The sequence below is a fragment of the Rhinoraja longicauda genome, chromosome 9, assembly GCF_053455715.1.
Source record: "Rhinoraja longicauda isolate Sanriku21f chromosome 9, sRhiLon1.1, whole genome shotgun sequence".
NCBI lineage: Eukaryota > Metazoa > Chordata > Chondrichthyes > Rajiformes > Arhynchobatidae > Rhinoraja > Rhinoraja longicauda.
Window position 1 is genome coordinate 2,133,741 of NC_135961.1, and position 12,142 is coordinate 2,145,882.

The 12,142-nt window shown below is 45.8% G+C and overlaps 1 protein-coding gene across 7 annotated transcripts in view; it reads right to left on the reverse strand.

The window, feature by feature from the left end:
• Window positions 1–12,142, reverse strand: part of LOC144596441 (utrophin-like) — a 401,591-nt gene that overhangs the window by 180,344 nt on the left and 209,105 nt on the right. For all 7 annotated transcript variants that reach the window (XM_078404693.1, XM_078404692.1, XM_078404691.1 and 4 more), the window contains 3 exons: window positions 10,992–11,138; window positions 9,538–9,702; window positions 5,705–5,893 (listed from right to left, as the gene is read on the reverse strand). In XM_078404693.1, coding sequence (XP_078260819.1) covers window positions 5,705–5,893; window positions 9,538–9,702; window positions 10,992–11,138 — 501 coding nt within the window. The remainder of the gene's footprint in view (window positions 1–5,704; window positions 5,894–9,537; window positions 9,703–10,991; window positions 11,139–12,142) is intronic.

Here is a 12,142-nt window from a genome sequence, read left to right on the forward strand (position 1 = left end):
CGAATTCACCGTTGTTGGACGATTAATGGGTAATGATGAGTCAGAATAAAGGAGGGAGATTGGGAACGATGCTCGAATGGTGCCGAACGACAATCTTGCTCTCAGCACCAGCATGATGCAGGAGATGACCTTAGAAGAGGAAAGCTGAGAATACACACATTTGTCATCATTAATGGGAATGATGGTGGAGAGACTCAGCAGTTTAAAGCTCCTGGGTGTACATATTTCTGAAGATCTGTCCTGGGCCCAGCACATCAATGCAATTTCAAAATAAAGCTCACAAACACCTCCACTTCCTCAGAAGACTGAGGAGATTCAGTATGCTGGCAACTATTCTGTCGATCTTCCACAGGTGTGTGCGAGAGAGCATATTGACTGGTTGCAATCGTAGCCTGGCTCGGCAAGTCAAACACCCAGGAACAAAGGAAATTACAGAGAGTAGTAAACACTGCCAAGTACTGACCTCCCTTTCCTTGAAAGTGGAGTCACAGGTAGACAGAGTGGTCATAAAGGTCTTTGGCACATTGGCCTTCATCAGTCAGAGTTTTGATTATAAACGTTGGGAAGTCATGCTGCAGTTATATAAGATGTTGGTGAGGCAACACTTAAAAGAGTATCGTGTTCGGTTGTGGGTACCATGCTATAGGAAAGATGTCGTCAAGCTGGAAAGGGTGCAGAGATGATTTATTAGGATGTTACCAGGACTCGAGGGGTTGAGTGAAAGGGCGAGTCTGACCAGGCTTGGACTCAATTCTTTAGAGCGCAGGAGGATGAGAGGTGATGTTATAGAGTACAAAATCCTGAGAGGAATAGATCGGGTAAACGTATAGAGTGGCTTGCCCAGAGTCAGGGAATCGAGAATCCGAGGACATGGTTTAAAGTGAGGGGGGGGGGGGGGGGGGGGGGGAAGGACATATAATAGGAACCCGAGGGGTATAACTTTTTTTACATAAAGGGTGGTGGGAGTATGGAACGAGCTGTCGAAGGATGTGGTTGAGGCAGGTACTATCACAACGTTTAAGAAACGTTTAGACAGGTACATTGATAGGACAGTTTTAGAGGGACATGGGCCAAACGCAGTGTAGAGGGGACATGTTTGGGCCAAAGGGCCTGTTTCCATGTTGTATACACGATGAGGTCCCCACCGTTGAAGGAATCTAAAGAAGGCACTGCCTCAAAAAGGCAGTCAATGCCATCAAAAGACCCACATCACCCGGGCCATTATCTCATTTAGATCCTACCATCAGAAAGGGTGGTACAGGCACTCCCGGACTTACGTTAAGGGTTTACGTTCCGTGTCAGAATTTACATAAGCCACAATCACCATCCCAATCTCCTGCTCGACATAACTCAAATCTGAAGAAGGGTCTCAACCCAAAACATCTCCTGTCCATGTTCTCCAGAGATGCTGCCTGACCCGCTGCGCGACTCCAGCACTTTGTGCTGAGAGTACTGATTGTCTCAGCAGCTTCCGGCTGCATCTGGGGCACTTTCCACAGCTGCGGCCTTCGGGTTAGGCTCTGCTGCCATGGCTGCCGTGGGTTCAGCCTTGCCGTTGGGCCCATTCTACGCCGTACGGCTTTCTGGGCAAGCACCACCAGCACTGCCGGCTTGCGTCCGGTGTAAACTTGAGTAACCACACACTGTTGTGGAAATTACTAATGGCTAGAATTTTTAACGCATCCGTTGGAGGTGGCGGAAATGTTGGAGGATGATTTGTTGTATGCGACGGCTGATGGGGTGGAAGGTGAGGACAAGGGGGAGTCTATCCTTGTTACAAATGGGGGGAGGGGGAGCAAGAGCGGAGCTGCGGGATATAGAGGAGGCCATAGTGAAAGCCTCATCTATAATGGAAGAGGGGAACCCCCGTTTCCTAAAGAATGAGGACATCTCTGATGCCCTTGTATGGAACACCTCATCCCGGGCGCAGATGCGGCGTAGACGGAGGAATTGGGAGATGGGGATTTTACAGAAAACAGGGTGGGAAGAAGTGTAGTCCAGATAGCTGTGGGAGTCAGTGGGTTTGTAGTAGATGTCAGTCACTAGTCTGTCTCCTGTGATGGAGATGGTGAGATCCAGAAACGGTTGGGAGATGTCGGAGATGATCCAAGTATATTTAAGAGCAGGATGGAAATTAGTGGTGAAATTGATGAAGTCAGTGAGTTCTGCATGGGTATAAGAGGTAGCACCAATGCAGTCATCAATGTAGTGGAGGTAGAGTTCGGGGATGGGGCCAGTGTATGTCTGGAACAGGGATTGTTCGACGTACCCTACAAAAAGGCAGGCATAGCTAGGGCCCATGCGAGTGCCCATAGCTACGCCTTGGATTTGGGGGAAGTGGGAGGAGTCAAAGGAGAAGTTGTTGAGAGTAAGGACCAGTTCTGCTAGGCAGAGGAGAGTATTGGTAGCTGGAAATTGGCTGGTTCTGCGGTCGAGAAAGAAACGGAGGGCTTTAAGACACTCCTGGTGGGGGCTGGAGGTGTAGAGTGACTGGACATCCATAGTAAAGATGAGGGAGTGGGGGCCAGGAAATCAGAAGTCATTGAGGAGACAGAGCGCGTGAGGTGTCTTGGACATAGGTGGGGAGGGATCGGACCGGGGGGATAGGATGGAGTCGAGGTAGGTGGAAATTAATTCGGTGGGACATAAACAGGCAGAAACAATGGGTCTGCCAGGACACTGGTATTGTGGTTATTAATTTATCTTTTTTTTTTTGTCCTACAGCATGGAAGCATGGAAACAGGCCCTTCAGCCCAACATGCCCATACCGACCAAGGTGCTCCATCTACAGTGCCCTCCATAATATTTGGGACAAAGACCCATCATTTATTTATTTGTCTCTGTACTCCACAATTTGAGATTTGTAATAGAAAAAATATCACATGTGGTTAAAGTGCACATTGTCAGACTTTAATAAAGGCCATTTTTATACATTTTGGTTTCACCATGTAGAAATTACAGCAGTGTTTATACATAGTCCCCTCATTTCAGGGCACCATAATGTTTGGGACACAGCAATGTCATGTAAATGAAAGTAGTCACGTTTAGTATTTTGTTGCATATCCTTTGCATGCAATGACTGAGATTCATGGATATCACCAGTTGCTGGGTGTCTTCTCTGGTGATGCTCTGCCAGGCCTGTATTGCAGCCATCTTTAGCTTATGCTTGTTTTGGGGGCTAGTCCCCTTCAGTTTTCTCTTCAGCATATAAAAGGCATGCTCAATTGGGTTCAGATCGGGTGATTGACTTGGCCACTCAAGAATTGGCCATTTTTTAGCTTTCAAAAACTCCTTTGTTGCTTTAGCAGTATGTTTGGGATTATTGTCTTGCTGTAGAATGAACCGCTGGCCAATGAGTTTTGAGGCATTTGTTTGAACTTGAGCAGATTGGATGTGTCTTTACACTTCAGACACTTCACAGCAGTTGTATCATCAATGAAGATAAGTGAGCCAGTACCTTCAGCAGCCATACATGCCCAGGCCATAACACCCCCACCACCGTGTTTCACAGATGAGGTGGTATGCTTTGGATCTTGGGCAGTTCCTTCTCTCCTCCATACTTGCCATCTCTTGCCATCACTGTGATATAAGTTAATCTTCATCTCATCTGTCAACAAGACATTTTTCCAGAACTGTGGTTGCTCTTTTAAGTACTTTTGGCAAACTGTAACCTGGCCATCCTATTTTGGCGGCTAACCAGTGGTTTGCATCTTGCAGTGTGGCCTCTGTATTTCCGTTTATGAAGTTTCTGTGGTCAGTGGTCATTGACAAATCCACACCTGACACCTGAAGAGTGTTTCTCATCTGTCGGACAGGTGTTTGGGGATTTTTCTTTATTTTGTCGAGAGAATTCTTCTGTCATCAGCTGTGGAGGTCTTCCGCGGCCTGCCAGTCCCTATGCGATTAGTAAGCTCACCAGTGCTCTCTTTCTTCTTAATGATGTTCCAAACAGTTGATTTTGGTAAGCCTAAGGTTTGGCTGATGTCTCTAACCGTTTTATTCTTGTTTCTCAGTCTCATAATGGCTTCTTTGACTTTCATTGGCACAACTTTGGTCCTCATGTTGATAAACAGCAATAAAAGTTTCCAAAGGTGATGGAAAGACTGGAGGAAAGACTAGGTGCTGAGAGCTCTCTTACACCTGCATTAAGGAGGTAATTAAACACACCTGAGCAATTGCAAACGCCTGTGAAGCCATGTGTCCCAAACATTATGGTGCCCTGAAATGGGGGGACTATGTATAAACACAGCTGTAATATCTACATGGTGAAACCAAAATGTATAAAAATGGCCTTTAATAAAATCTGACAATGTGCACTTTAACCACATGTGATTTTTTTCGATTACAAATCTCAAATTGTGGAGTACAGAGGCAAATAAATAAATGATGGGTCTTTGTCCCAAACATTATGGAGGGCACTGTACACTCGTCCTACCTACCCATTTCTGGCCCACATCCCTTTAAATCTTTGCTATTTGTGTACCTGTCCAAATGTCTCTTAAGTGTTGTTGTAATACCCTGCCTCAACGAACCCCTCTGGCAGCTCGTTCCATTTACCTTGCACCCTCAGTGTGAAAACATTGGGTCGGCAGTTCATTCCATTCACATTTAGTTTACATGCCATATTTGTTTATTTAGGTTTCTGGCACCTCGTGCTTTCGAGACAAGGGAGGGGAGTCATTAGCGGGCCAAGGGTATATTGTAGTTTCATTATCACGTGCCTCTGTTGGTACAGAAAAACAGGTAATGCAGAAAGGCTCTGGAACCGAGGGTGCCAAAAGAATCAGTGTTTAACCTGTGTATTATTTGTGTGTATTTCCTGTTATACAAAGAAGATACAGGTCTTTAATGTTACTTCAAGTAAGAATTTCATTGTTTTGTTTTCGGTACAAGACAATTAAATTATTTTAACTTGACTTGACATAGCTTAAATGGTGCATTAAGGCATTTCGCACAAGAGTACCCTGCTCAATGTAGTAATGGCTGGCATATTCTGTTCAGTAAATTATCCAAGATTGCTCAGGTAAATCCCGTTCAATATAGCTTACATAAAGCTGGGCAGATTTAACCTGATCACAGTAGGATCACTGCTGAGACTCAATCTCATAAACATAAAACTGCTGTTGGAGCAAAAATAATCCACCTGTTTATCTCTAATCAGCTTAGTTGCACCACTTAACTCATTCACAGGTCAAGGACAAACATGTGTAGGAAGGAAGCGCAGATGATGGCTTAAACCGAAGATAGACACAAAAAGCTGGAGTAACTCAGTTCAGTTAAACAGCTCAGTTCAGCGGGTCAGACAGCATCTCTGGAGAAAAGGAATAGGTGACATTTCAGGTCAAGACCCTTCTTCAAACTGAGAGTCAGGGGAAAGGCAAACGAGAGATATAGAACAAATGAATGAAAGATATGCAAAAAAGTAACGATGATAAAGGAAACAGGCCATTGTTAGCTGTGGTCTCGGTGAAAACTAGTCTCCTTTATCATCGTTACTTTTTTGCAAATTTTCATTCAATGGTTCTATATCTCTCTATATCACCGTCTATATCTCTCGTTTCCCTTGCCCCTGACTCTCAGTCTGAAGAAGGGTGTCGACCAGAAGCTTCACCTATTCGTTTTCTCCACAGATGCTGCCTGATCCCCTGAGTTACTCCGGCTTTTTGTGTCAAGGACAAACATTACCGTTCCAGATCCAACACACCTTCAGGGAGTCTTCCTGGCTTGAAAAGTCCTCGTATTTTCCATTGTTTAATTCTGGTGCATTGAGGAGCAGTTCAACATCTGCCAGAGCCAGCAGTGCCTTGTTAATATCCAGAATATAATCTGATGGGAAATACTGTGATGCCATCACTTCACTTGTGGTGCAATGGTCAGCAATAACTCGGGCTTCCTGAGGAGAGAGGCAACAGTGGAAAATTGATTTCATAGTAACGTTGGACAATGGTTACATTTTGCATTCCTCAGTAAGTTTAACGTCTGCCATTATAATAAACAATTATATTCGGGCAGCACGGTGGCACAGCGGTACTGTTGCTGCCTCACAGCGCTGGCAGCGCCGGAGACTCGGGTTCCATCCCGACTACGGGTGCTGTCTGTACGGAGTTTGTACGTTCTCCCCGTGACCTGCGTGGGTTTTCTCCGAGATCTTTGGTTTCCTCCCACACTCCAAAGACGTGCAGGTATGTAGGTTAATTGGCTTGGTAAATGTAAAAATTGTCCTTAGTGGGTGTAGGATAGTGTTAATGTGCGGGGATCGCTGGGCGGCGCGGACCCAGTGGGCCGAAGGGCCTGTTTCCGCGTTGTATCTCTAAACTAAAAACTAAATTTAATACAACTTATCATGTTACCAATTTCTCCAGATGGTCCCTAAAAAAGCATACCATCCAAACGCATCTCAACTTGGTATGGCAACCATTCTGTCCAAGATCACAAGAAATTGATGGAGTTGTGAATGCAGCCCAGCCCATCCCACAAAACCATCTCTGTAGCTAGAACACTGTATTCTGCATTCTGTCTCTTTATCTCTTGAGATACTTAAGTATGTTATGATTTGCCTGAATACCAGAGGCTGAATGCAGTCTTTTACCCAGGTTAGGGGAATCAAATTCCACAATTTGATACTTCAGCCCATTGTGTCTATGCTGGAGTTGTTGAGTCTAACCCGACTATCCAGTAAAATTTAGAGAGCTCTGTAGGTCACTGCTCTTTCACATTCAATAAGATTATTTCTCTCTTTCCCACCTTTTTTGGGAGTGAATTTAAGCCACCTCCCACTGTTTAATTTAGTTTAGTTTAGAGATACAGCATGAAACAGGCCCTTCGGCCCACTGAGTCCGCACCGACCAGTGATCCTTGCACACTAGCACTATCCTGCACACACTAGGGACAATTTATAATCTTTACCGAAGCCAATTAACCTACAAACCTGTACACCTTTGGAGCGTGGGTGGAAATCGAAGCACCTCGGGAAAACCTGTACAGATCACAGGGAGAACGTACAAACTCCACACAGACAGCAACTGTGGTCAGGATGGAACCCGGGTCTCTGGGGCAGCAAGACAGCAACTCTACACTACAGCACTGTGCTGCTACTCACTGTTTTGATGAATTTATTTTTTCATCTTCCCTTTAAACGTCATGCAAATACTTCAATCACAAATAATTTCTTGCTATTTTCCCTCTCTCTTGGTCACTCATAATTTTATTCAAGCTAATTATGTCTGCCCTCAGGACACCTGCACTAAGGACAACAATTCCAAGCTAATCCAAACTCTCCTCATAACTACAGATGCTCCTCGACTTACGATGCTTCGACTTGGGATATTTCGACTTTATGATACACATTCAGTAGAAACCGTACTTTGAATTCTGATCATTTCCCGGGCTTTTCCCGGACTGGCAGACTTGTCCGCTGCTCAGACTGGCAGTGTCTTATGTGGTACGATACTCTCTGGTGATGCTGGGCAGCGAGTTGCAGCTCCCAGAGGGGAAGGGGGGAGGGGAAGGGGAAGGGAGGAGGGGGAGGGGAAGGGGGGAGGGGAAGGGGAGGGGAAGTGGGAGGGGAAGGGGGTGGAGGGAGGGAGGGAGGATGAGGGGGAGGGAGGAGGGGAGGAGAGGGGGAGGGAGGAGGGGAGGAGGGGGGGAGGGGGGAGGGTGGTGTACCAATGTAGGAGAGGTTTGGGCCCAACAGGTCCACTTGGTCTAGTAGTATTTAAAATTCAAATGTATTTTCAAACTCTCCTTCCCATTCCACCACTTACAAAACACCTTTCATAATTTTGTGTCTGGTGGGACTCGCTGGAAAACTAGTGGGGAAGCAGATGACTTAACCAGTTTAACACCCCTTTTCCACCCTCCGCTCTCTCCCCCCCCCCCCCCCCCACACATCCCTCCCCCTGAAACTTGGATGACCTTCCATCAGTTCCCCCTTTCTTCCAGTAAAATCCCGTCAAGCAGCTTAACAGTTTGCACCAATGCATCCCTCCTGGGCTTGCACTTGTCTCTTTCCAAAAATCAACCTTGCAGTGAACCACCTCCCCTGACGCCTTGTTGCCGGCCCTGATTTTCCCTGCTTTTTGTTTTTCGCCTCCACTGTTTTTTCCACTCTCCCTACTACAATTAGTCAGGAGGGGTGTTTGGGGCCAAAACGTCACCTATACAGATTCCCCAGAGATGCTGCCTGACCCACTGAGTTACTCCAGCTTGTGTCTATCCCGGGAACTTATTGAGTTCAGTTGTTATTCCAGTGCTGTCCACTAGAGGGTGGGCAAGCCCACAAGAGTCCGTTCCCTCTGAGTTTGGTTAACTTTAGACACACTGCTCACCGTAACATAATAGGAGGAGTTGAGTATAGGAGCAAAGAATTCCTTCTGCAGTTGTACAGGGCCCTAGTGAGACCGCACCTGGAGTACTGTGTGCAGTTTTGGTCTCCAAATTTGAGGAAGGATATTCTTGCTATTGAGGGCGTGCAGCGTAGGTTTACTAGGTTAATTCCCGGAATGGCGGGACTGTCATATGTTGAAAAACTGGAGCGGCTAGGCTTGTATACACTGGAATTTAGAAGGATAAGAGGAGATCTTATCGAAACATATAAGATTATTAAGGGGTTGGACACGTTAGAGGCAGGAAACATGTTCCCAATGTTGGGGGAGTCCAGAACCAGGGGCTACAGTTTAAGAATAAGGGGTAGGCCATTTAGAACTGAGATGAGGAAAAACTTTTTCAGTCAGAGAGTTGTGAATCTGTGGAATTCTCTGCCTCAGAAGGCAGTGGAGGCCAATTCTCTGAATGCATTCAAGAGAGAGGGGCTAGCGGAATCAAGGGATATGGGGAGAAGGCAGGCACGGGATATTGATTGTGGATGATCAGCCATGATCACAATGAATGGCGGTGCTGGCTCAAAGGGCCGAATGGCCTCCTCCTGCACCTATTTTCTATGTTTCTATGCCCCCGATTAAATTTTATCTCTGTGTGCTCCGTTGTCATCTTCTCCTAGCTAGCAATTATCTATTCTACTTTTTCCTAGAGCCCCATCTCCTTTGATGGCTCGTTTTCACACCTTACCTGTCCTTATGTGTACCTCCCTCTCCCCTGACTCTCATCCTGAAGTAGGGTCTCGACCCAAAACGTCACCCATTCCTTCTATCCAGAGACGCTGCCTGTCCCACTGAGTTACTCTAGCATTTTGTGTCTATCTTTGGTGTAAACCAATCTGCAGTTGCTTCCTACACAACTGCAGTTCCTTTTGTCTCCAGAGATACTGCCCGACCTGCTGAGTTACTCCAGAACTTGTGTCCTTTTTTTGTAAACCAGGATCTGCAGTTCCTTGTGTACCTTCTTCATCGAAGTAACCTTGACCTCAGGCTGTTCACCTTCTCTCTCATATTATATTATGCCATTATATTTTGAGCACAACAGTGAAATTCCTCAGATAAACTTTATACAATTGTTGGTATTTTTCGGCTGTATGTAATGATAAATGAATCCTTACTCTCTACTTTTTTAGATTTTATAAATTATAAACACATAACCTACGTGTACTGGCTGGTACGAGGAAAGCTGGGTCTCAATTTGGTGCCAGCGCTCATCCACACTGATGTTATCCTTTCCTGGAATGGTACAGTACAATCCCAGACTATGGCCCTTCGTTTTTAAGGCAATAAAGTCCTCCCTTCGCTGCTCCATTTCTTGAACTAGTTCCTGGGAAAGAAAAATACATTTAGAGACATTGTTACCAGATTCAATTAGTTTATAAACGTCGCCCATTCCTACCCTCCAGAGAGTTTAGCTTAGAGATACAGCTCGGAAACAGGCCCTTCGGCCCACCGAGTCTGCACCGACCAGCGATCCCTGCAACTTAACACTATCCTACACTCGGGACAATATTTTTTTACATTTATACCAAGCCAATTAACCTACAAACCTCTATGTCTTTGGAGTGTGGGAGGAAACCAAGTTCTCGGAGAAAACCCACGCAGGTCACGGGGAGAACGTACAAACTCCGTACAGACAGCACCCGTAGTGGGGATGGAACCCGGGTCTCCGGTGGTTGTAAGGCAGCAACTCCGTCTGCTGCGCCACCATGTTTTCACATCTACGTTATTCTGTATGTGTACATTATTCCATGCAACATATTGCAACTTCAGTTATTGACAGCCAACTCAATTTCCCTCCAAAGACTCTTGAGAGATCTTTTGAAAATTCCCTCCTTCCAATCCAATCATTAATTATTACTTTCTCATCCAAGGTTATGAATGCTAATTGATTCAGAGACGAGTGATCAGCATCTCCATGTTTTTAGCCCTCCAACTGCCATGAACACTCCTATGGGGCATGTGAGAGTCGGACGGAAATGAGAGATCGACTGAATCATTGAGCATGTTACCTGTTGCAATGAGAGTAAATTTAAATTCCTGTGCAAGCCTATCTTGGAGAGAGTCAAAGAGTCATACAGTGGAAACAGACCCTTTAGCCCAACATGCCCACACCGACAACATGTCCCATCTGCACTAGTATAACCTACCTGTGTTTGGTCCATATCCCTCCAAACCTGTCCGATGCATGTACTTGTCTAATCTGTGGAATTCTCTGCCTCAGAAGGCAGTGGAGGCCGATTCACTGGATGCTTTCAAGAGAGAGTTAGATAGAGCTCTTAAAGATATCGGAGTCGAGGGATATGGGGAGAAGGCAGGAACGGGGTACTGATTGTGGATGATCAGCCATGATCACAGTGAATGGCCAGCCATGATCACAGTGAATGGCGGTGCTGGCTCGAAGGGCCGAATGGCCTCCTCCTGCACCTATTGTCTAATTGTTTTCTAAACGTTGTAATGCTCCCTGCTTCAACTACGTCCTCTGGCAGCTTGTTCCATACACCCACCACCCTTTGTGTGAAAATGTTACCCCTCCGATTCCAATAAATGTATTTAAGTATAAATATTAAGAAATCACAATGAACAAAACAAAAGTCCTTTTGTTAACTTAAGTACCTTCAATCGTTCATCTTCTGAGCCACAATCCACGAGTTTCTGTTCAATGTCATCCAAGTATTCCAGAAATTGGCTTTCTTCTCTTTTATACTGGTACCACCCAGCTGGATGTTCTCCGCGTGGCTCTGTCTGCATCAACCTTGCTTCCTTATGGAAGGAATACAAATGTCACTTTTAATATTCTGGAGTATTCTGTGCACTTCTGCTTCACCCATTACAAGAAGAATGTGGAAGTTTTGAAAAGAGTTTTGTTTGTAGTTTAGAGATACAGCGCGGAAACAGGCCCTTTCGGCCCACCGAGTCCGCGCCGACCAGCGATCCCCGCACACTAACACTATCCAACACCCACTAGGACAATTTTTACATTTACCAAGCCAATTAACCTACAAACCTGCACGTCTTTGGAGTGTGGGAGGAAACCGAAGATCTTGGAGAAAACCCACGCAGGTCACGGGGAGAACGTACAAACTCCGCACAGACAGCACCCGTATTGGGGATGGAACCCGGGTCTCCGGCGCTGCATTCACTGTAAGGCAGCAACTCCACCGCTGTGCCACCGTGCCGCCAGAGTGCAGAGGAGGTTTACAGAATGACGCCTGGATTATGGGATCTTAGCTACAGGGAGAGGTTGGATAAACTTGGAACACTGTCGAATACCTTACTAAAATCCACGTAGAGAACATCTACCGCCCCACCCTCACCAATCCACTTAATCACCTCCTCAAAAACTCAATCAAATTAGTGAGAAGGAATTTCCCCTGCACAAAGTTCATGCCTTTCCAAATGCACACTATCCCTTACAATTTCCCCCAATAATCTCCCTGTCCTCAGAGAATATGCTTTTACACTGGCGAAGAATCAACGTTGACTAAAAATTAATTACTGAAGTACTCTAATCAGATTCTTAAGATTCAAATTTAGAGGCAAGCACTAAGCGCATTTCTGAGTCCATCTTAAACACTTCTGCGCACCGTGTTATAGGAAAGATGTTGTCAAGCTGGCAAAAGGTGAGAGAGGATTTACGAGGGTGTTGTCAGGACTCAAGGGCCTGAGCTACAGGGAGAGGTTGAGCAGGCTACGCCTCTATTCCATGGAGAGCAGGAGGATGAGGGGTGATCTTACTGAAGTGTGCAAAATCGTAAAAGGAGTAG